General features: G+C 38.4%; 2 protein-coding genes across 3 annotated transcripts in view; one reads left to right on the top strand and one right to left on the bottom strand.

Annotated features, from left to right (window-relative positions):
• Window positions 1-8,684: 8,684 nt before the first annotated feature.
• LOC144331493 (uncharacterized) overlaps window positions 8,685-25,813 on the bottom strand; it is a 137,440-nt gene continuing 120,311 nt past the window's right edge. The window contains exons 3-4 of the mRNA XM_077949053.1: window positions 12,914-13,019; window positions 8,685-11,220 (exon numbers count right to left, since the gene is read on the bottom strand). Coding sequence (XP_077805179.1) covers window positions 12,989-13,019 — 31 coding nt within the window. The 3' untranslated portion in view covers window positions 8,685-11,220; window positions 12,914-12,988. The remainder of the gene's footprint in view (window positions 11,221-12,913; window positions 13,020-25,813) is intronic.
• Window positions 23,837-25,813, top strand: part of LOC144332012 (uncharacterized) — a 35,267-nt gene continuing 33,290 nt past the window's right edge. For both annotated transcript variants that reach the window (XM_077951031.1, XM_077951032.1), the window contains exon 1: window positions 23,837-25,119. In XM_077951031.1, coding sequence (XP_077807157.1) covers window positions 25,087-25,119 — 33 coding nt within the window. In that variant the 5' untranslated portion in view covers window positions 23,837-25,086. The remainder of the gene's footprint in view (window positions 25,120-25,813) is intronic.

Here is a 25,813-nt window from a genome sequence, read left to right as displayed (position 1 = left end):
ATCCTCACCCTATAGATAATACTATCTTATTCTAACAAATCACCTCACATCTTACCCAAAAATAGGGTTTGTTAAGGTGGCAGAGCCCAGTAATTGCATAAAACTTAAAACTTTATAATCAGAAGTTCAATTCCTCTTCTTAACAACATACCTATAATCAACCTACTACTTATTGTACCTACTCTAGTCGCTATGGCATTCTTTATGCTCATCGAATAAAAAATTCTAGGTTACATACAACTATGCAAAGGACCCAATATCGTAGGACCCTATGGACTATTTCAACCATTTGCTGATGCAATAGAGCTTTTCATCAAAGAACCCCTAAAACCCTCAACATCTACTGTTACCCTTTACATTACTGCTTCAACTCTAGCCTTTGTATTGCCCTTCTTTTATGAATTCCACTCCATAAACCAAACCCTTTAATTAATTTTAATTTAGGCCTATTTATTTTGGCCACATGAGCCTGGCCGTCTACTCTATTTTATGATCAGGGTGAGCATCAAATTCAAACTATGCACTAATCGGCACATTACGAGCTGTCACACAGCAATTTCATGTGAAGTGACCCTAGCCATCATCCTACTATCAGACATTACCATCTTTAACCTAATTATTTATTTTGTCACAACGACCACTGCATTCCTAGCACTCAACCTAGGAATTCAAGCACCACGACCCTATTACTATCCCACACCTGAAACAAACATGACTAGTATTCATAATGTTATCAATTTCATGATCCCTAAGGGGCTTACCATGTCTATGACCTTGAGCAGTAGGATATAAGTAACTTCCACACGCTTAGCATTCCAATAATGGAACACTAGGCATAAGTGGGTCAACATGATCATTAAAGCATAGCTATTCAAGTAACTATACAATTGATTTTTTTCCCCTCATCTCTAAAACATAGTAAGGGACCCGTTACTTTAAAGCTACAACACAGTGACAAGTAGCTTATTTTTAACTCAGTTTTGGCTTGTTGTTTGTTGAGGCCATTGCTTGGCATAAAGAAAACAAAAAGAGGAGGAGAAAACAAGAATAGAAACATGAAATAGATGCAGCAACAAAAGAAAATGAAGAGGAACAAGAAGATGGGAAGAAGAAAATACAGACAGGAAGAAAGGAAAAAGAACAGGGGCGGGAATTAGAAAGCCTATTGTGATACCTTTAATTCTCTCCTCAATTAATGAAATTTGAGTAAGTCCAAGATTATCACAACAAAAAAACAAGCAAAAAGATGCACAAATAGTCACCTCCTACATTTTGTTAAGAAAGAAACAATGCTGCCACTCACATCTGGCACAGGCACCAGGAGGAGGAGGGCACCCTCCAGAGATTGCAGGAGAAGGGGAAGGACTTCTTGTTGCCCTAGGTGCACCTCCACCACTGCCACCAAGTCTGGCGTTAGAACACCTGCAGGTTCCTCTGCACCCCAGGACAGGATGGGCCCTGCAGCACTCCTACTTCCCCTTCCCGGCCACCAGACTTGCTGCTGTTACCACCACTAGTGCTGATGTCAATACAACCACTGTCGCCCTCAAAGCACCAACCCCTACAAGGCTCCTACCACCTAGCCCCTGCAGGTGCCCTCCTACCACTCCACACCCTACCACTCTGGTCGAGCTGTAGTCTCCGTCGCTGCCACCAACCACCTAAGGCAAGCTGCAGAGCCATGTCATCTGCAGGATCCAGTATACCACAGGTGACTCTTCTCCTCCTTCCAGCCTAGCTTGGAGCAACAGGGCAGGCCAAGCCAGGAAAACCTAGAACAGGATGCAGGGAGTGGAAGCGTTAAAACCTCACATTGTCATGCTGGCCACTGGGTGGCAGGGACCAGTTTCATTGAAGGCACTCACACCCACTCTCCAAAGTCCAGCCTCTCCTTCTGACAAAAGCTGGCCAGTAACTGGGGCCTGGGGTAGGTGTGAGTGCCTTCACTGAAACCGGCCTTTGACCAGGTCTAGCTGGCCAGGAATTGCTGGGCCCACCGGGGCTGCACTCCTTGGGGTGCTCAAGTAGAAGAAACACAGATCCTGTCAGCCCTCCCCACCCAAGTGCTGGTTCCCATTCCTGATGCCTCCACTCACAATGCCGTGTCTGCCCTCCACCACCGTGGTGCCCACTACTCTCTGTGGTAGTACTGGGTGGTCTCCACAACACAGAATTTGAGGACTCGGGCCAGAGAACCACAGTGGTTGTGGGGACCCTGCCATGCTCAAGATTGCACGAGCAGGAGGAGATCTCCCTCTAGACTCTAGAGCCTGGAAAGAGGAGAATGGTCCCTTTCTTGGAGGCCACCAGAAGGAAGAAGAGGGCCACTGGTGTTCCCACCACTGCCACCTCTGCAGCCCGCCAATGCCTCTGGCAGTGGAGCCACCGATAGCACCTCTAACCTTCCCCCTGCCACTGTCAGTGTAGTCCCCCCCAACACACCCTACAGCTGCAGGAAATGTAACCCCAATACTCCCCCAAGCCACCACTCCACCCACTGCAGGCAGTATAGCACCCGATAGTGCCCACAACGAGACCCAGCCACGAGTTTTGCTGCACTAGATAATGCCCCAAACCCGCCCCACCACGGACAGTGCAGCTCCTGATAGTGCACCCCCAGTCACGTCCAGTGCAACACCAAACAACACCCCTAAACCACCCCCCACTGCCAGCATTGTAGCCTCAGAGAACTCCATGCCACCCGCCCCCTGCTGCAGGCAGTGCAGCAGAAGATAGCGTCCCTAACCCGTCCCCCGCCAACGGCAATACACGTTCATGTACACAACATACCTCCCCCCAATACCCTCACCACCTTGGGCAATGTAGCCCCTTATAGCCAACCAACCCGCCCCACTGCCAGCAATGCAACCCTGGAGAGTGCCCAAACCCACGCCACTGCCACAGGCAGTGCAGCGTTGGGCATTGAGCCCCAATAGGACACCCAACCCTTACGCCCAGAGGTGAGCAGTGCAGCCCCGAATAACTCACCTATTCCACCACATTTCTACCACTCTGGCTGAGCTGCAGTCTCCAACGTCACCACCAGCAACAGTGAGTCGAGCAGCGATGGTGCAGACTCCAGCCTCTGGCATGGTGCGGTGCCTCCTCTGCTTGTCCTCAAGCCCAGTAGGAGAAGCTCCCGCTGCTAGCCACCCTCCTACCACTCTGACACCACCACCAACAGCAATGAGGTAGGACTCCAAGCCCCAGGCCTCAGCCTCCAACGAGCAGCAAGTGGCAGTCCCTTCTAGTTCTCTAACCCAGCAACGGAGTAGCTCAGTGACCAACATAAAAGAGCCTGCTATGACCCGTCGCCCCCTCAGCATGCTTTATATACTGAGGTTATGCAAATGCCATTCCTGGACTACATGTTCGGATTGGAGAAGAGAAAAACCTCTAGGCCTATACTGATTGGACTTTATTTTCATGCTGTGATTGATTGTCTTAAGACTTGCTCTCATCCAATCAGAACATGTTAATAAAGTCCAATCAGAGTAAGCCTGGGTTTTTTTTTTTTTTCTCATCCAATCAGAACATGCAGTCCAGGAACCTTCATTTACACAAACTCAGTATGTGAAGACACTGAAGGAAAGTCTTGTTCTTCCAGGTTCCCATATCTTCCTGTCTAGCTGCTCAGTGCCTGGCCTAGAGGACCAGGAATGGCGAGTGACCGACTGTGTGCTGGAGGCTAGAGCTGCTGAACTGCAGCACCACTACTCACCTCGCTGAGGTTGATGGTGGCGGCGGAGATTGCAGCACGCCTGGAACAGGAGGAGGAAAATAGTTTTGGGATAGATGGAGGGGGGTAAAGAGGGTTGTTAGTGCCAAAGGGAAAAAAGGGTAGCAAGTAGGAGAAGGCGTTGCAAAAAAACAGTGGGGAAAAGATGGTGGGGAAAAAAGTTTTTGGGTAGACAGAGGTGGAGAAACAGGGTGGAAAGCAGGAGGGAGGGAAGATTTTGCAGTAAGATGGTGGGTAAAAAGTTTATGGGAAGATGGAGGGGGAAGAAGGGGTGGCAAGTGGGAGGAGGAAAGACAGGGTGGTGGTGTGGGAAACGGGGGCGAACAGTAGGGAGAGAAGCTTTTGCGAAAAGACGGTGGGGAGAAAAGTTTTTGATTAGATAGAGGGGCAAAAGAGGGTAGTAAGTGGGAGAAGGAAAAAGAGGATAACCAGCGGGAGGAAGACAAGGTTTTGCAGAAAGACAGTGGCAGAAGAGAAAGACAGTGAAGAAACAAAAGACGGTGAGTAAAAAGTGTTTGGGTAGATGGAGGGGGGGAAAAGGGTGGCGAGAGGGAGCAAAGAAAGAGGGTTGGGGAAAAGACGGGAAAATAGTTTGGGGTGGGTGGAGGGCAAAAAAGAGGGTGGCAAGCAGGATAACAGAAAGAAGGACGAGTAGGAAGTGAGGAAGACTTTGTGAAAGGATGGCGAGGAAAGTTTTGGGGGGTATATGGAGGGGGAAAAGAGGGAGGTGAGCAGGAGTGGGGAGAAGGCTTTGAGAAAAGATGGTGGGGAAATGTTTTTGGGTAGATGGAGAAGGGAAAGAGAATGTCAAGGAGGAGCGTGGGGAAAGACGAATGAGGAAAACAGTTTTGGGGTAATGAAGGGGGAAAAGAGGGTGGTGAGCAGCAGGAGTGGGGAGAAGGCTTTGCAAAAGAGGGTGATGAGAGCAGGAGGGAGAAAAAGGGTGACCAGGGAGAAGGGGAAAATATGGTGGGAAAAAACACTGGGGAAAGTGGGTGGTTAGACAGGAAAAGGGTGGTGAGCGGAAGAGTAGAGAAGGCTTTGTGAAATGATGGTGGGGAAAAACTGGTGGTGAAAAAGTTTGGGAGTAGATGGAGGAAGACAAAGCGTGGCAAGAGGGAGGGGGCGAAAGTGGTCGGGAAAAGAAGGTGGGGAAATAATGGTGGGGGACAAAGGTTTTGGGTAGATTTTTTTTTTTTAACATAAGAGTATTTGTATTTGTGCTTTTGAGTAGTTTGAGTTCTTCATATGTTTTTTGTATTAACCCCTTGCCTGATGCATAGTTTGCAAATACTTTCTTCCATTTTCTGGGTTGTTTCTTCATTCTGATTGCTTCCTCTGCTTTGCAGAAGCGTTTCATTTTAATGTAATTACATCTTTGCTTTTGTTGCTTCTGCTTTTGATGTCTATTTGAAAATTCCTTGTCCTAAGCAATTTCATGAAGCTTTTATCCTATGTTTTCTTCTCTAAGTAGTTTCGTAGTTTCATATCCTACATTTAAATCTTTATTTTGAGTAGATTTTTGTATTTGGGAAGATAACGGTCTAGATGAATTCCTGTACACATGTGGGTGTTGGGTTTTCCTAGGACAATTTATTGAAGAGATTATCCTTCCTGACTGTGTGTTCTTGGTGCCTTTGTTAAAAATGAGTTGACCATAAATGCGTGAATTTATTTCTGATTTGTCTATTTTGTTTCACTTGTTTATGTCTGTCTGTCATTCATTCCCCTTTCTCTCTCTCACGCTTTTTATTGATAGTACCATGCTGTTTTGATAGAAACATACTTAATATAGATTTGTAGCATATTTTGAAATCAGGTAGTACGATGCCTCCAGCTTTTCTTTTTATTCCAGATTCTTTTGTCTATCTGAGGTATTTTGCATTTCCGTGTGAATTTTAGAATGGTTTTTACTATTTCTATGAAGAATGTTTCTTGTAGTTTAAGATGGATTGCCTTGATTCTGTAGATCACATTGGGTGATACAGATAGTTTAACACTATTCTTCTAGTGCTTGGACATGGGTTATCTTTCCATTTACTTGAGATTGTTTTAATGTCTTTCATCTATGTTTTATGGCTTTCATTGTGGGATCTTTTGCCTTTTGCTTTAAGTTTATCTCTAGATCTCATTTGTTTGGTAATGAAATAACTTTCTTGATTTCTTTCTTAGGTATTTCACTATTGGTGCATGGGCGTGCTACTCCTTTTTATGTATTGATGATTGTATCTTGCAACTTGACTAAATTTATTATTTCTAGTAGGCTTTTTGTGGAGTCTTTAGGGTTCTCTCTGTATATATATGTTCATGTCACCTGCAAACAGAGACAATTTGACTTCCTTTTTTCCAATTTGGATGCCTTTTATTGCATTCTCCTGTGCAATTGCTCTAGCTAGGACTTCCAGTACTATGATGAATAAAAGTGGTATGAAAGTAGCCACACTTGTTCCAGATCTTAGAAGAAGAGTTTTTAACTTTACCCCATTGATTATGATGTTAGCTGTGGGTTTGCCATATATGTGGCCTTTATTGTGCTGAGATATGTGCCTTCTGTACTCATGTTGTTGAGTTTTTATCATGAAGGAATGTTGATTTTTTTTCAGTGTCTACTTAAATGGTTATATGATTTTTTTTTTCTTGATTTGCTGAATGTGGTGTTACACATTTATTTATTTGTGTCTATTGAAACATCCTTGTATTCCTAGGATGAATCCCACTTGATCATGGCAGATGATCTTTTTATTGTGCTGTCAAATGCAATTTTCAAGTATTTTGTTGAGGACTTTTTGCATCTTTGTTCATCAGGGATATTTGCCTGTGGTTTTCTTTTTGTGTTTTGTCCTGGTCTGGGTTTTGTGCCAGGGTCATGCTGTCCTCATAGAACAAGTTTCAAAGCCTTCCTTCCTCTTCATTTTATGGGGAATATTTTGAGTAAAATTGGTATTGTTCTTTCAAAAATGTTTGGTAGAATTTGACAATAAAACCGTGATTCTTGTGTTTTTTCTTTGCTGGGAGACTCTTTATTACTGCTTTAATTGCATTACTCATTGTTGGTCTGTTCAAGCTTTTTATTTTTTTATCATTCTATCTTGGGAATTATGTGTCTAGAAATTTATTCACTTCTAGATTTTTCAGTTTGTTTGTACATAGATGTTTTTATTAATCTCTTACAAGCCTTCATATTTCGGTGTTATCAACTGTAATGTCGCCTTTTTCATCTATGATATTTTTCTTATCCGTCTAGTTAAACCTTGTCAATTTTGAGTTTTCTAAAACACTCCAGTTCTTTGTTCTTTGACTTTTTGTAGTTTTTGTTTCTGTTTTTAAAATTGCTTCTTTAATCTGTAAGATATTTTTTCCACTAATTCTAGCATTTGATTTTTCTTGTTGTTCTCATTACTGGAGTTGTACTGTCAGGTTGGCTAGTTGAGATCTTTCTACTTTTCTGATTTGTAGGCATTTATAGTATGCACTTTTCCTCTTACAGCTGTCTTTGCTGAATCCCACAGGATTTGTTATGTTGTGTTTCTATTCTTATTTTTTTCAATAAATATTTAATTTCCTCTTTCTTTTATTTATCAGTTGTTCATGAGCATGTATTTTAATTTCTGTATATCTGTATAGTTTTTAAAGATCATCCTGTTATTGATTTATAATACTATTCCACAGTGGTCAGAAAAGATACTTGACATGAATTCAGTTTTTAAAGATGTGTTGTGACTTGTTTTTTGGCCTAACACATAGTCTGTCCTGGAGAATAATCCATGTGCTACTCAGTAGAATGTGCATTGTGCAGTTGTGGAATGGAAAGCTGTGTAAATGTCTATTACGTCCATTCCTATAAAGTTTAACTGATGATATTTTGTTCTCTGGATGATCTGTTCATTGATGACAGTGGAGTGTTGATTATAGTGGAGTGTGGAGGTTCTCTACTATTATATAGCAATCCATTTGTCCTTTAAGGTCTGTTAATAGTTGCTTCTGTATTTAGGTGCTTGAGTGTTGGTTGCATATGCACTTTTATTTGTAGGCTGCTGTTTCTTTCTGATTATATATTTTTTCTTTTTTTGACTTAAAGTCTATTTTACCTAAGTATAGCTACTCCTGCTTTTGTTTCCATTTGTGTGGGATATCTTTCATCATCCCTTCATTTTGTCTATATAAGTCTTCATAGGTGAGCTGAGTTTCTTGTAGGCAGTATATAATTGGCTCCTGTCTTTTAATCCATTCAGCCACTCTTAATTCATTGATATTCAGGGTTATTCCTAACAGGTGAAAACATACTACTGCCATTTTTTACTTGTTTTTTGGTTGTTTTACCACTCTTTTCTTTTGTTCTTTCTCCCTTCCTCTTTCTCTTCTCTCTGATCTCTTTTTCTTTCTTCCTTTTTTTTTCTCTCCTCCTTGCCTTCCTTCCTGTATTTATTTTTAGTGAAGTAATTTTTTCCAGTAGTGTGTTTTAATTCCTTTTTATGTGTAGGGCGTCTATTATTGGGTTTTGTTTTCTGGTTACCATGAGACTAAACAACATAATTATAACAACTTACTTTAAACTGAAGAAAACAACTTTAGTTGGTCTCAGCTACTTAGAAGGCTCAGGTGGGGAGGATTACTTGAGCCTGGGAGACTGAGGTTGCAGCGAGCCAAGATCACGCCACTGCACTCTACAGCCTGGGTAGGAGAGTGAGACCACGTCTCACTAAATAAACACACACATACATACATACATACATACATACATACATACATACATACATACATATACAATAGCTTATAATGAATTCTGATTGTAAATTTTGAGATGATGATATATTAAGGCATAAAGAAGAAAGTAAAAATCATTATCTCCTTATGCAAAGATAACAACTTCTAATGTTTTGGTACATATGCTTGATAATTCATAACCCCCTTTCTCACACACACAAATGTACACATAAAACAGACATTTTACACACAGATATAATTTTATTGTAACATTTTCAGAAACACAGTTGTGTAATTTTTTATTTAAAATACTGTGAATAACTTTTGTGAATACTGTTCATATAAATTATACAGTTTACTTTTAAAATTTTGTTTTCTGCTATTTGGGGTGGCAGATTCACTTCTTGCTAAAATGAATTGTCTCAGTGTCTTTGATTTTCCTTCTCTAGGCTGTTGATTGTGGAAGGGGGGCCTGGATATCACTTCTGTTTGCTTGGGGGTAAATACATAGTATCATAGGGTTATGAAGACACGTTGCCTGCGCCAGATAGCAACAGACTGTAGTTCTGAAAATAAAGGTAATGTATGATTTTTTGTCCTGTGATTAATATAAGATGTAAATAAAGTGGTTTTACACCATCATAGCAAATTATTTAGATAAAACTCTGCATTTTAGATCATTGTAGCCAGTGATTTAGATATAACTCTATGTGTACCTTTTAATAAAAACTCAAGATTTCCAAGCAGTATGTTCATTATCTGCTTTGTCTGTAAAGCATAAAAGCTGATACTGGGTGAGGGTAAGAAAATGGATAGGCTTTACTATCACAAGGAAAAGGTATTATCCATACACTCTTGCCAAGGAGGCATGGATTACTTAAATTGGCTTCTGAATAGTTGAGTTTGGGTATGATAGCCTTAAGTTGAGGTTTTTGGTTACTGCTTGATAATATTTATTTTAGAAACTGATTGTGTGTGTTTAGTAATTGATTGAGTGTGTTAATGAATGCTCCTGTCCTAAAAGTAAAAATGAAGAGGTTCAAGGGAGCATGAATTGTTAACATCTCCTTTATACAAATAGGCTGGTTTAAAATTTTTTTACAGAGCTTTACAGTATTACATGTCAGTTTATTACAGTATTACCTGTCACACAGAAATGGTAGAAGCTCTCATAACTGACTTGCCAAATGAATTAGATGTCTTCATTCACTCAATAAAGTGTCCAGGATTTCATAATTTATTTCCAATTAATGAGGAGTTTTAGACTTTATGTTGTTCTAATTTATGAATACCTACTCTCTTGTACTTTATATCCAAATTTATAGATCTATTTTAAGAATTCAGAGAATCTATGAAAGACGGCTCTGCTTGCCCTGAAACAAGGAAACCAGGGACCTTCTCTAGAACCTCTGAAGTTAATGTTAGGTCCAGTTAATGTTTATCCCCTAAAAAGAGTAAGTATCTAAAGCCCAAACAACTTGCATGGCTTTCTTTTGTTAAATCCAACAAATAACCATTCAGATCTTAGAGGAGATTATAGATATTTAAATACATGTCAGTCACCAAGGATTCTGTGTGAACCATATTCAGGAGACTAATGTATAAGCCAGATTGTCAGCTAATTAAAAAAATTATTGTAAGCAAAATGTTCATATCTGCTAACTAGAATACCCCTTTTCTGCTGTCAGTGTATATGGGAACCAAATTTGTCATTAGAAGATTTCTTAATCATAGAATTAAAGGAAAAGGCAGTGAGAAGTCTTTCATCCAGGCCATAGTAAAGCCTGAGCGTTCCATTCCTCCAGTGGTGGGGGACAGTAGACCAATGATATTTCTTTTGACCAAATTGAGTATTTCATTAGTGGATAAGCAACTCTGGATTCTTCTGGTTGTTAAAGTTGCTTTTAGTTGGTTCCAGGCCAATTTTCCTTCTTCTACTCTGAATCTTTTAAACAGAATATGAGAGTTTATTAGGTTTTCACTTACTAAATTTCTATCATTCTTACATTATACCCAGCTTAATTGAAGTTTAGGGTAGTCTAAAACTTTCAATTCAGATGTTTATACTTTCTTGGATTTATATGTGATGTAAAGTTTACCTTATTCATTATATGTGAGTTCTCCATTTTTGTTTTCACTATAAGCTTTTCCCTATATTACCACGTTGTTGAATATATCTGTTCTAGTCTACCTCATGAGTTAGCTAGGATGTATGAGACTAATGGCTTTTTTACTTTGCCACTTATTTGTCACTTTAGTGATAATTATGTTTTGTGCATTTTTTTTATTGTGGTACAGCTAGATGCTTATACTCTTTCTGCTCTAGAATGTATTTTGGTACAAGGTGAATAATTATGAACATGGAAAAGAATTTACCAACTTCCTGGATACTATCATCAGGGCAGAGTCCTTCTTACAAGTGAGATTTCACTTGCTTCTTCCACACTCCATCACTCTTTACTAACATTTACTTACATATCCATTGAAAACCTTTTCCTTGGCCAAGTGTGGTAGCTCACACCTGTAATCTCAGCACTTTGGAGGCCAAGGCAGGTGGATCGCTTGAGCCCAGGAGTTCAAGGCTAACATGGGCAACATAGCAAAACTCCATCTCTACAAGGAATACACAAATTAGCCAGACATGGTGGCGTGCACCTGTAGTCTCAGATACTCAGGAGGATGAGGTAGGAGGATCACTTGAGCTCAGGAGGTCGAGGGTGCAGTGACCTGTAATTGTGCCACTGCACTGCAGCCTGGGTGACAGAGTGAGTTCCTGTCTAAAACAAAACAAAAGAAACAAAAAATTATTTTTTAGTACCTGACACCTTTTGTAAGTAATATTTAATAATATTTGTTGAATTTGAACCTCGTTAGGAATAGAGTTGAGTTTGACTTTTATCTTTGCACTGTTGGATTTGAAGAAAGAATATGTTATATTATGCAAATAAAAGGGAAAAGCCTGTAATTTAAGATAACAAACTGAAGATGTAAGTAAATGTATTCAGTTAATTGGGTTAGCCAGTAATGTAAATTTCATAGGGTCACTACTTACGTTCTTATAATCAACAAACATTTTCTGAGTGTCAAATAGATTTCCGCCAGTGGAGAGTTTGGTCTGGGTAACCCTGAGTTGTGTTTTAAGCTGCAGCTTAGGTATCAGCACCATCAAGAAGCCTTCAGTAATTGCCCAGTGTGGGTTAGCTCCTTGTTCTATGTGCTCTCATGGCTCCCTGCGCTTCCCTCTATCGTGACACTTTTAGCATCCATTTCTCCACACATGATGAGCTCCCATCAGGTAGAAACCATGTCTAACACTTCTTCATGCATAGATGTTCAGCTTGATTTATAAGTGTTTGTGGAATAATCATTTAAATTTTTTTTGAGACAAGGTCTCGCTCTGTTGCCCACGCTGGAGTGCACTGGCACAATCATGGCTTAGTGCAGACTTGACCTCCTGGGCTCAATTGATCCTCCCCCTTCAGTCTAGTAACTTGGACTACAGGTGTGCACCACCAGTCCTGGATAGTTTTTTGTTTTTTTTTTTTTAATGGGAATTTACCATGTTGCCCAGGCTAGTCTCGTACTCCTGAGCTTAAGCATTCCTTCTGCCTTGGCCTCCCAAACTGCCGATATTACAGGCATTAGACGCCACACTCAGCCCAAGTTCTAGTGATTTGGTGTGAAACCATTTAATTGGAAGCTGGGTGCAGATGATGGTAGTGAGGATAGCAATTTATGTTAATGTTTATGTTTCCTACTTGTGAAGATGGATGGCATTCACTGAGAAAAGGAATATAGGAGGAGTAGGCTTGGAAGGAATGATGTTTCACTTAAGAGATGCCTATGGGACATCAAAGCAGTCATACCAAGTATGCAGTAAAATGATGAGTCTAAAGCTCAGAAATGAGATTTGGGCTAGGGATGTAGATTTAGGACCCCTCATGAAAGTTTTCAATACAAAATTTTTATACTTGACAGGGATTCAAAGCAGTGAATTTTGAGACTCTCAGATATTTCCAGTGAGTTATGTGCTAGTTGGAGTTCTGATCTTTACCTGGAGGAAAGCTTAACTGATTAACGTGTCAGTTTCTGTTTTAACTTTAGAGACTTGCTGCTAGTGTTATTACACTGATGATCTGAAGCCAATTAGATGTTCTAATGAGCTGTGTGTGTATGTATATGTATAGGTGTGTGTATGTGTGTGTTTGTGGCATCTTTATTAAAAATGAGAAAAGTATTTATTCATTTATAACTGGTAGACACAGTCTTTTAGAATGGGGATTTTGAGACATTTTGATGTTAAGGTTTTTGAAACATGATTGCATAGAGGCTACCGACATAATAAATTGGTTGTTTTTCATTTCAATGCCCTTTTGAAATCTTTAACTATATTGTGATGCCCAGAAGTAATATGCAGAAGTTTTATTTGTGTCCTAAAATGGTATGTGAGTGGTTATACACTTTACATACCTTTCTGTCACTTTCTTTGGTGTACGTTGTATTATATCTTCCAGATGTACCCACAGTGATATGATTATCTCTGGTTTAATTCATTTTACACTTTTCATTGTATTCCCTTAAAAGATAAAAACAAAAATCATGTCAGATTAAAAAGGCTTTTGTTCAGTTTGTATTTACTAATGTTTACTATATGAGAGTTTAAAGCTGAAAAATTCAGAATGCAAGCATGCACCACCATATTTTATAAATGCCCTTAGAACTATGACTCATGAGTCTTTAGCCGCTGAAGTTAGGACAATTCATTTCTCTGAAGAAGTTTGCTGTGCTCTTCTCAGAAAAGAAAACTGAAAACAGCAAATGGCATTGTCTTATTTGACCTCTTGGACATCCTTGAATGAAACTGAAACTACGGGGATACTCAGATCAAAATTCAGAACTAATGTTTTGAAAAATATATATAGTTTGTGAATGTCTAGTGATCATGGGCCCTTGATGGTGAAATGAACTTTCAAGTTTCGCTTTTATATTTCTTGTTCTTTTCCTTGACTTGTCTTAAAAGCTTAAATTCAACAGTTTTATTTATACAGAAACCAGGAACATAACTTGTTAAATATATTTCTGTCCTGTCCCAAGGCATTGTGTATGTTTCAGATCTAGTGTGAACTAGACTTATTTTTATATGGGAACAATTATGTTTTTTGTTAGTTTGTTTGTGTTTTTTAGACACAGTCTTGCTCTGTCACCCAGGCTGGAGTGCAGTGGCTCAGTCTTGGCTCATTACAACCTCTGCCTCTCGAGTTCAAGCAATTCTCCTGCCTCAGCCCCTCAAGTAGCTGATACCACATGCACGTGCTCCCACACCCTGCTAATTTTTCTATTTTTATTAGAGATAGGGTTTCACCATGTTGGCCAGGGTGCTCTCCAACTCCTGACCTCAAGTGGTCTGCCCAACTCAGCTTTCCAATGTGCTGGAATGAGAGGTGGGAGCCACTGTGCCAACAAAAAATAAGATTTTTTTATGCTATTATATTTTATACAAATCTTTGATCTATATTTAAGGCTTCACATATGAATTCTGAAGGTATTCATACATGAGGGAAGATCATCTCAGTTTAATGAAAGTAGTTTTTTATTTAATGTATATTCATTAAACTATTTTTTGAAGTTTTTGCCTCTAGTACACAGAAACGCACAATAATGTCATGGGTATTTAACCTTAATGTGTTTATGTACAAAGTTAGTTATTCAAATATTTTCTTATCTCTGAAGAACCTTCATTATTAATAAACAAATTTCTCATGGAAAACAAAATATATAATAGACATCATTGAGTGATTCAAAGTAAATTGTAGTAAATAACAAAAGTTTAGTACAAAGTGAGAGATTCTAGTTAAGTAACTTGTCTGAGTTAATAGCAATTACAGGACTTGTAAAATACATTAGACCTTGAAGAAAGAGTGTGTTTGTTGGGGTAGAGGACAATATGGTACTGCTTCATATCCTCTCTCCGAGAGGCAGAGATTGTGGTGAGCTGGGATTGCACCATCGCTCTTCAGCCTGGGCAGCAAGAATGAAACTCCATCTCAAACAACAACAACAACAACAGCAGTCACAAAACCCAAATGCATTTTCTCAGCACAGTAAAACTGAAACAGTAAAAGTATAAAGTAAGTACAAGTAACTGAAACAGTTTATGTATATTATTTTGCTTCTCATTTGATAACTTTTGTAAAGTAATGAGCAGAATGTGTTTTTCCAGGGACCCAGATATATACATTTATTCATTCAATAAAAATCCATTCTTATAATGGCCACTGATACTTATATTTTAAATATTTCTAAAAATATCTCCTCAGGCCTGCATCATCTTTGCAACATTGGCTTATAGTTTATCTTTGTTCATTTATTTATATTCCTCAGAATTTATGCTCCTCACACTATTTAGAGTTAATTATCTCTAATGCAAACAGATCTGTGAATCACTCCTGAATACCTAATGTCCAAGCATCTTAAAGGTTTATATAAGGCTTTCAGAAACTAATTTCTGGATTGTGCATGGTGGTTCATGTCTGTAATCCCAGCACTTTGGGAGGCTGAGGTGAGTGGATCATTTGAGGTCAGAAGTTCGAGACCAGCCTGGCCAACATGATGAAACACCATCTCTACTAAAAATACAAAAATTAGCAGGCAGTATTGGCACGTGCATGTAATCTCAGCTATTTGGGAGGATGAGGCAGGAGAATTGCTTGAACCTGGGAGGCTGGGTTGCGGTGAGCTGAGATCATGCCACTACATTTCAGTCTGGGAAACGGAGTAAGACCATGTCTCCAAAAAAAAAAAAAAAAAAAGAAAGAAAGAAAAAGGAACCGACTTCTGCCCAAATCTCCATCCATAGCCCTTTCTCCATCTACCTTTTCCTCTGGAATTACTGAGCTGCCGGTAATGCTCCCCTCACCATTCCTCTTTTGTAGAGAAATATATACACTCTCAGAGGCTTCTCTCCCTCTCTTGTTGCTGCCTGGCATGTGCTCACCCTTTCCTGCCCTCTGCCTCACTTAATCTGGCTAACCTCACTCTCTAAGTCTCAACTCATGCGTGATCTTTAGGAAAGCGATCCCTGGCCGGGCGCGGTGGCTCAAGCCTGTAATCCCAGCACTTTGGGAGGCCGAGGCGGGCGGATCACAAGGTCAGGAGATCGAGACCACAATGAAACCTCGTCTCTACTAAAAATACAAAAAAAAAAATTAGCCGGGCGCGGTGGCGGGCGCCTGTAGTCCTAGCTACTCAGGAGGCTGAGGCAGGAGAATGGCGTGAACCCAGGAGGCGGAGCTTGCAGTGAGCCGAGATCGCGCCACTGCACTCCAGCCTGGGCAACAGCATGAGACTCTGTCTCAAAAAAAAAAAAAAAAAAAAAAGGAAAGCGATCCCTGACAGCTTTTATTTTCCCTCCTTATACCCCAGTGCCTAACACTTAACAGGAACTTAATAACTAATTATTTAGCAAAGTTAAGGCTGTTTATAGAAAGATGATTCAAAAGATTGTCTTCTACAGTCTAGCAGCAAAGGGGATCGACATATAAAGACACGATGTGCATTTCAGCTGGTAAAGTGACACTAATTAAATTGACAGAGTACTAAGGGATCCCCAAGAAGCAGACACCTGTGTATGTGGATAAAGATAGCTAGAATCAAGGAAGACTTCACATAGCATTCCGAGCCTTTTTTTTTTTTTTTTTTTCTGTTGCTGGAGACAAGTTCTTACTCTATCTCCCAGGGTGGAGTGCAATGGCATGACTGAGACTCACTGCAACCTCAAACTCCTGGGCTCAAGGGATCTTCTCACCGAAACTTCTTAAGTAGCTGGAACTGTAGGCACATATCATCATGCCTGTGTAATTTTTTGTAGAGTCATAGTTTAGCTTCCGTTCCCAAACTGGTCTTAAACTCTTGGCCTTAAACAATTCTCCCATTTTGGCCTTCCAAAGTGCTGGGAGTACAGACGTGAGCTATGATGCACAGCCTACATTCTGAGTCTTAAAAGATTAAAATAAATTTTTCAGAATAGTACAACATATGGAATGTAAAAATTGGGGTGCACACTAATTAATGTATAAACAGCAATAATTTTGCAAATTATTAGTAACTGCCAACTCAGTTAGTGTTTTGTTCAAAAACTACTATGAAGCAAAGTGTTACATTGTATATTTTGACTGTATTTTAAAATTTTGTTTTGTTTCCAACAGTTTTGTTTATTTATGTTGGGTGGAACAATGTGTGAGTGACCCTGAGATAGTGTATGGCTTGAACCTAGTGATATCTGGTGTCTCCCCAAGTGGTTTGTTGAAGTTTTAGATAATTAGAAGTATTTCTTAAATAAGTAAATATTTCAGTAAACATTAAGCTTCATTTAAACTCTTAAAATATGAAATACAAAGAAATGTTATTCTCTATTTATTTTTATAAAGTTTATAGTATTTATCTAACTGTTCACAGTTCATTTGAACTAAACCTATGAATTTCTCAACAGAACAATGCTTACTAGTGGCTTCAGAGGAAGACTGAGAAAGGTTTGAAAGAAGTGAAAAGAAGCAACCACAGCTATACAAACATTTAAGTTTCTTGTTTCATATTAGCTTTTTTTTTTTTTTCCTTTAGCAAAAAAGCATAGTCCAAATGACACAAAATTTTAGGCTATTTCTTTTGAATCCAATAAAACATAATTTTATATTTAATTTTTAAAACATTTAACCAGTTATGAAACTTAAGATATTCCTACCCTCTGTAGTAACTCATAGCTATGTTTCCCCTTGGAATTGAGGCAAGAAGTTTCCAGAATTATCTTGTTCTTTTATTTTTTAACCTTACTCATAATACAGAAGGTAACATAAAATATTGAGTCACATTACTAAGGAATAGAAATTATGAAAAATTTAACAATGATGGCCACTGAGTTAAACTAATGTTAAAGGAGTCATCATTGCCAGTGGTTCAAATGTTGCAGTTTTATATTGCTGGTCACCAGTGCTGAGTTTAAGGATTTCTTCTGTTTTGTGGTTGCCAGTTGACTTCAGTGTCTGTATTCAGGGAATGAATGGGGTCATAAAAGTCAACCAGTTGCCTATTAAGAGAATTATACCTTGCAGAATGGGACCATTGGTGTCAGGGTACAAACAATCACTTTATTTCAACATAAATAAGTAGTAAATATTACCAAAATTTTAAAAATTCGTCCACTATCGCTAGTGGAACTTAAAATATATTAGAAGTGGATATAAGCAGAAAGTCTATCTAGATACATAACACTATGATAGTATATTATTTGAATTAGAATTTAAAATTTTGGTTCTCTTTCTGATTGGTGGTAAAATCTTTTTAAGAGAGGAAGCTTTTATAATTCCACATATCATCTTTGAATTCATTTCTGGTAGATTTAACACATAACGAATTAAGTTTAGTCCAAACAAACACTGAGAATTCAGCTTGCCGGTTCATGTTTTTCTCTTATGTTAAGCCAAGGCAAATTCTTTTTCACTTTTTAGTTATGATCCTGTAATTGAAGAGTAGCAACACATAGATTAAGTTTCACAGTTAAATTGTAATGATTTTCTAATATTCCTTGGTTTATTCTTGATCAAAGCTAATTTTAAAACATGCACACTGACAGAAAAGACATCTGAGAAACAAAACAAGAAAATTGGTTTTCACCTTTTGCACCTGTGGGGAAAAAATGTCTCAAGAACCAGAACCTGGTAGGAATTGTGATAAAGGCAATATATCTGTATATTCACGACTTCCTTTAAAATTCATTACAAACAAGTTCAAGCTGAATATTGGTGAAAGTTTTGAAAACTCCACAATTTCTGCTTGCCCTGAGGAAGAGCTCCTACATAGTAACTCTAAAGAGGGACAAACTTAACGGCAGTTCCCTTTAATCTGGTGAATCATGCCCCAGGTGGTGAGGAGGAAGATACATCTGGAGGGTCTAACTCTGTGGCATTCCAGGCAGCACCTGAACAGAGGAAGCCCATGTCAAATGTCTTCTCCTTCTATTCACACTCCAGGTCCCTGAAATCTACTTACCAATTATGTTCTAAGCTTCATTTAACTGAAAATAAATCAGACTATAAAAATGATAACAAACCAGACACATAGCTTGTTTCTAATACAAAGAAAATTTTTGTAATGATAAAGAAACCGAAAAATTAAGAAACCCAGTAATTATGATTCAAATGAAAGAGATTAAGAGTTTAACATGCAAGTGGCAAAAAATATAAAGCCAAATACCACTAATTGGAAATTAGACATTAGGCATTGGCCTCAGTCCAGAGATCCTGAACGTCTTTTTGATTTGTGGTTTACGCACCCCAAAGAAATGAAGCATATGGTTCAGATAGAAAGCCACAGTAAATCTGCTGTTACACATACTTATAATAACAGAAAACCAATACAGTGCTTGTTCCAGAAGTCACTATATGACAAACCCAGTGCTAATAACTAGAAAAGCATGAATCTTGAATTATAAAATGTGAGTTATTCTCTACCACAAAGTGAGAGAAAATAAAAAGTATAGCTAGAAGACTTACAGCAAGATATTCCAAGGTTTAAGAATGATGTAGGCCTGTACAAGTAGAGTTCCTGGCTTTGGGGATAGAGACAGATCCACTTCAAAAGACAGAGGTTCACTTGCTGCTTCTCTTTTTTCTCTTCAGCAGTTATTTGATCTGTCTAATTTTCTATTCAAGAAAATCTGATGTGTACAGTTACAGTGGGGTTATCTAAATGTGTAATTATGTGTCAACGTAGATTAGTGCTGCTATCTAAATAATGGTTCTGGAGAATATTCTCATAATATTTGTTCATTAATCAACCTAAGTCTCACTATGAGTCTTCCTAGTGGCATATGAGCTGGGAAATTAATTCAGCCGTATACCATGTGACGTTCTGAACCAGATAAACAAAGAAATTGCTGAAGAAACAAGCTCTAGATTCTAGATTCTTTTTTCTGTATTCATTTAGAGATGAATTACAGTTATTTAATGATAGAATGAGAATACAGTGGGAGGGAAGCAATGACTGAGAAGAGCCAGAAAAACACTTCTAGCCTTGAGAATTGGAACGAATATTCCCAGCCAAAGGAGTCTGTTTAATGTGTTTTCATGTATGCAAGTTTATCTGCTTAGTTCAAATTGAACTTACAGTCCCATCATGGTTATTTCAAATATTTTTGAAAAAAAAAGTATACTTCCACATTCTGCACAGCAAAAGAAACTACCATCAGAGTGAACAGGCAACCTACAGAATGGGAGAAAATTTTTGCAATCTACTCATCTGACAAAGGGCTAATATCCAGAATCTACAAAGAACTCAAACAAATTTACAAGAAAAAAACAAACAACCCCATCAAAAAGTGGGCAAAGGATATGAACAGACATTTCTCAAAAGAAGACATTCATACAGCCAACAGACACATGAAAAAATGCTCATCATCACTGGCCATCAGAGAAATGAAAATCAAAACCACAATGAGATACCATCTCACACCAGTTAGAATGGCGATCATTCAAAAGTCAGGAAACAACAGGTGCTGGAGAGGATGTGGAGAAATAGGAACACTTTTACACTGTTGGTGGGATTGTAAACTAGTTCAACCATTATGGAAAACAGCATGGCGATTCCTCAAGGATCTAGAACTAGATGTACCATATGACCCAGCCATCCCATTACTGGGTATATACCCAAAGGATTATAAATCATGCTGCTATAAAGATACATGCACACGTATGTTTATTGCAGCACTATTCACAATAGCAAAGACTTGGAATCAACCCAAATGTCCATCAGTGACAGATTGGATTAAGAAAATGTGGCACATATACACCATGGAATACTATGCAGCCATCAAAAAGGATGAGTTTGTGTCTTTTGTAGGGACATGGATGCAGCTGGAAACCATCATTCTTAGCAAACTATCACAAGAACAGAAAACTAAACACCGCATGTTCTCACTCATAGGTGGGAACTGAACAATGAGATCACTTGGACTCAGGAAGGGGAACATAACACACCGGGGCCTATCATGGGGAGGGGGGAGGGGGGAGGGATTGCATTGGGAGTTATACCTGATGTAAATGACAAGTTGATGGGTGCTGACGAGTTGATGGGTGCAGCACACCAACATGGCACAAGTATACATATGTAACAAACCTGCACGTTATGCACATGTACCCTAGAACTTAAAGTATAATAATAAATAAATTTAAAAAAAAACTTCCACATATTTCAAAAAATTAACACTCTCCAATATTTCTGTTGAATCAGACCTTTATATTGTTTAATAAAGTATGGTAAGTTTTGACATATGTGATTTTTATCATATAAGAAGCATAACTTCTCAGCCAAATAATTAGCACTTTGACTCTTTAGTAGAAAGTTGAGTTCTGTACCTTGTGTTCTAAAGATTGACAACAATCTGGAGATTTACTTCTTTCAAAGTAAAGCAGATGAGGCCTTTTTCCACCCTGTGAGACATTAAATGGCTTTGCTTAAGTTAGACTTTTAGTATATCTGACTAATTTGATAAATTTATTTGGTAATTCATGTAATTCAGCAATATGGAATTGTGTCATGTTATTTGGGGCCATGAAATGCTAGGGAATGCCACCTTAGGAGCTTTGAGCTTTGGATGAAACATTTAATATGTCTTGGTTGGTTTGACTCCCATTATCAGTAGATAATGGGACTAAAGTAGGTAACTGTACCATATGTTTTCCACCAAAAACTTTTGTGGTAACTGAGTGTGAAATCTGGAAATCATCTCATTTTCCAGAATTCTGCGCTAGAAACTCAGCAATTTCACTCTGCTTTTCGTGCTATGGCAAGCTTGTGTTCCCATAGTTCACGGAGCACCTTTGCTTTTTTGATGTCCCAGGATTCATATGAAAAAGAAAAAAAGAGATAAAAGGCAGTGGGGAAAAGAATAGCTTAGTGCAGAAAAAGGGAAGCTTCTTTTCTGTTCCTGAGGCCCTACAAGGTCACATCTTCTTAATGTGGCTATTTCGTGTAAAATCCAGGTGGTAAAAACAGAAGACATATGTTGTGCCTGTGTCTTTTTATTTCTCTGTTTCTGCTAGTCAGATAGCAAAAAAATTTGTATCAGGGAGCAAAGAGTGGATGGGAATAAAAGCACGAAATGGAGAAGAGCCCTTTTTGAAATTTTGGAAAATCCTTCTATTCACTCAAACAGAAATGAGCAGACTTTTAAAAAGTTTCAATGATGAAATCATAAGACTATCTTATAATTATAATAATTATGTAAAATGATAAAATTAAGCACAAAATATTTTTATGATTAAGATGGTGGCAGCTATTCTGAATCAAGTGAAAAATTCAGGGAAAAAGTTATTTTTATTAAATAAAATAATTATTAATAATATTACCTTTATTAAAAGTCAAAGATAGAAATAATACAAACAAAAGTGGAAAAATACAAATATCAGAAAATCTATGTGATAGCCCATTTTCTGCAGCTGCTGACAGATTAACCCAACAAAGAAAGATTGGGAAAATATATCCTCAGCAATTTCCCAAGAAACTGAAGGAAGAGCATGATAGGTAAGCCTACAGTTTCTTTTGTTTGTTGGTTGGTTTGTTTGTTTTGATTTTTGGTTTTGAGATGGAATTTCTCTCGTTGCCCAAGCTGGAGTGGAATGGTGTGATCTCAGTTCCCTGCAACCTCTGCCTCCTGGGTTCAAGCGATTCTCCTGCCTCAGCCTCCACAGTAGCTGTGATTACTGGCATGTGCCAGCATGCCCGGCTAATATTTTGTATGTTTAGTAGACATGGTGTTTCACCATGCTAGCCAGGCTGGTCTCGAACTCCTGATCTCAGGTGTTCTGCCCACCTCAGCCTCCCAAAATGCTGGGTTTACAGGAGTGAGCCAATGTGCCTGGCCGCCTATAGCAATATTTAGCAGCAGATAATTGTCATTGTGCTATAAACTAATTCAAACTTGGACTGATATTCTTTATGATTAACAAGTTTTATACTTTTACCAGGAACCTTTAGCCCTGTCTGGTAATCAGAAAAATGCAAATTAACATAAAATAATATATATTTTTTAAGGTCATGCTGATATTTAAAAAGTAATTACTAGTGTTGGCAAATGTGAGGAAAAAGGCATTCTCATACACTGTCGGTACATGACATTGGTAAATTATTTCTGAAGGGTAACTTAGTGCTGTGTATCAAAATTTCAAATAACCCGACATCACTTTAACTCGACAACTTCACTTTTGGAACTAGATTTCACAGGAAAACATAACTTGTGTAAACATACACACACTTATTAAGGGTATTAATTATATATTACACATAATGCACAATAGGCCAATAAATATATAAAATGGATGTAATAACAAGGTGAATTGAAAGCATTAAGAAAGAAATATAAAAAGTGTGGAGATATTAGACTCTTTAGCCTAGTTTTGGATTACAGCAATCTGCACATAGTTTATGTGAAAGACATCCAAAGGTGCCATCTTACACTGTCAATCATTTGGAGAGATACCTGCAATGTTTCATAAAGATTAAAATTTATTTCTAGTGAACTTATACACTTGTCAATAAATAATACCTTTAAAAATTAGCTAATTGTAAATGATCTTTTTAAAATTAGGGAGTAATTATGACTGTGTGATTTAAAAAGGTAATTTTGAACTTGTAACTTTCCTGAACAATCTCCAGTTTCCTTTTTTATAATAAATGGTAGAATGACTATGAACAGAAACTTCAGCAGAATAGTCTTTCCTTACTACTTTTCAAGTATATGCATTCTTTTGAAGATGTTGAAGTGAGAAATTAAATATCTGAGAACTAGAAAGGAAGACTAATCCAGAACATAGAAATTTTATTAGGATAATAAACAACATATGAAGAGGTGGATCACAAGATGAACTTTTTATTTTTTAGCAAAATGAATTTCAGATAAATATCTTTATCTGCAGACACACCTTAAAACAAGAAAATGAAGAAAAAACAAATGTTAATATGCTGTACAAAAAAATTAGAGAAGAATTAGAAAGGAAAGAGAAACAACATAAGACAGAAGTTGAGGCAAAACAACTTGAACCGACTGTTCAATCACTAGAGATGAAACCAAAGACTGTAAGAAATACTCAAAATCAGGTAAATCAATCTTTTGTAAAAATTCTCTTTTAAACTTTACCACTTCCATCCAATTTGAATGAGAGACATGAAATCACAGATGCAGCATTTCTTACAAAAGAGAGACTATTTTTTCAAAAAGTCACCTAGGAATTTATAGACTTGAATGACTAGATATTTATTGAGGACTGTTTCCAGTTCAAGGATACTTTCTACAGCAGAATAACAACACTAGCAAAGAGCTAGTGCCAGCTATCGGTGGTAGTGCCAGGATGATTTTGAAATCCAGCTGAATACAGAACTGTGTAGGAAACAGTTTATATGGTGATAGAAGAGAAACAGTAGTAAATATGAACTAAGTCATGCTACGAATGCTGACACTACCACTGTGACTTTTGGAAAAAATGATAATGTCATTTTATTGGCTTTTGAAGTGTAAATATTTTAGTGTATATGCTGTAGACCTCAAACCCTATCAAGAGTCTCAAAGAAGTTGGCTGGGTAAAGCCCGCTGTGGATGTCTTGATACTCAAAGATGGATGATGCAATTCGAATATGTGTCCCCACCAAATCTCATATTTAATTATATTTCCTAATGTGGAAGGTGGATCCTGGTATAAGGTGATTGAATTATGAAGGCAAATTTCTCATGAATGGTTCAGCACCATGCCCTTGTACCATCTTCACAATCATGAGTGACTTCTCGTGAGACCTAGTCACTGAAAACTCTATGTCACCTCCCTACTCTCCGTGTTTTCCTCTTGCTATGTGAGACAACTCACTCTTTCTTTGCCTTGCATAAAGATGGAGAGATATCTGAGAACTCCCAGAAGCAGAAGCCACTGAGCCACTGTGCTGCCTGTCCACCCTGCAGAGCCGTAGGCTAATTAAACCTCTTTTTCAAAATAAATCATACAGAAAATGGCAAATGAGGATTGGAGCACTGCTATAAAGATACCTGAGAATGTGGAAACAGCTTTGGAACCAGGTAATGGGCAGAAGTTGGAAGAGTTTGGAGGGCTCAAAAAAAGACAGATGAGAAAATTTTTGGAGTATCTTAGAGACTGGTTAAATGGTTGTGACAAAAATCCTGACAGAAACATGGACAGCGAAGGCCAGACTGAAGAGGTCTCAGAGAGAAATAAGAAGCTTTCTGGAAAATGTCTTCCTTTTGGATATGGAAAGCTTCCACAATGCCTGTCCCATTATTATACCTTAGAAGCAGTGAACTTGCTTTTTATTTCAGAGGCTCATAGGCAAAAGAGGCTATAACGTTGACTCAGATGAGGCTTTGGACTTTGTAACTTTGAGTTAATGCTGTAATGAGTTAAGACTCATGCTGGCAAGGCATGATTGTATTTTGCAATGTGAGAAGGACATGATGTTCATGGGGTCAGGGACAGAATAATATGGTTTGTCTCTATGTCCCTATCAAAACCCATAAGGAATTATATTCCACATGGGGAGGCCTAGGTGGAAAAAGATTTAGTCATAAAAGGGTGGGGGTGGATCTTTCATGAATGATAAAGCACCTTGATTCTGTCCTCCTGATGGTGAGTAAGTTTCATGGGATCTGGTTTTTCAGAAGGCTGTGGAACCTCTTTCCTCACTCTATCTTGCTCCTACTCCTGCCTTAGGAGACAGCTCATTATCCGTTGGCTTTCTGGTACCATTAGGAGGCTTTCTGAATCCTCCCAGAAACAGTAAAGACACTTTGCTTCCTTCACAGCTTGTAGAACCATGAATCAATTAAACCTCTTTTATTTGCAATAATACAGAAAGTTAGAACTGCAGAGAGAGCTGGGAAATGTTTTCAAGGCCTTTATCCCTTCATCTTGGCTATCAGCGCAGGGCTTCTTGATATGCAAATTTCTGAAATCTTCTTGAATTTTTCCCCTTAAATGGGGTTTTGTGTTATTGCTACAAAGCCAACCTGCTATACAGATACCTGAAAAATTAGAAGCAGGCTCAGTAGTGGCTAACAAATATTGGGAGGGTTTGGAGGCATTAGAGCATGATAGAAAGATGAGGGAGTGATTTAATAATGGATACTGGGCTGGGTGTAGAAGGAAAAAAGGGGGGTGTTTAGGGTGGGAAGGAGTAGGTTGGCTGTAGGTTGCCTGTAGGGTGGTGGGTAGTAGGAAGTGAGAGTAGCCTTCTGCAGAGGCAGAGCCTCATGGAAAAGCCCTCCTAGGGCAATGCACCTGTGGCTTTGCAGGTTTGAGTCCCCAGGGCTGCTCTCATGGA

Source organism: Macaca mulatta, chromosome 10 (genome assembly GCF_049350105.2).
Source record: "Macaca mulatta isolate MMU2019108-1 chromosome 10, T2T-MMU8v2.0, whole genome shotgun sequence".
Lineage (NCBI taxonomy): Eukaryota > Metazoa > Chordata > Mammalia > Primates > Cercopithecidae > Macaca > Macaca mulatta.
This window is presented reverse-complemented; position numbering and strand designations above follow the sequence as displayed.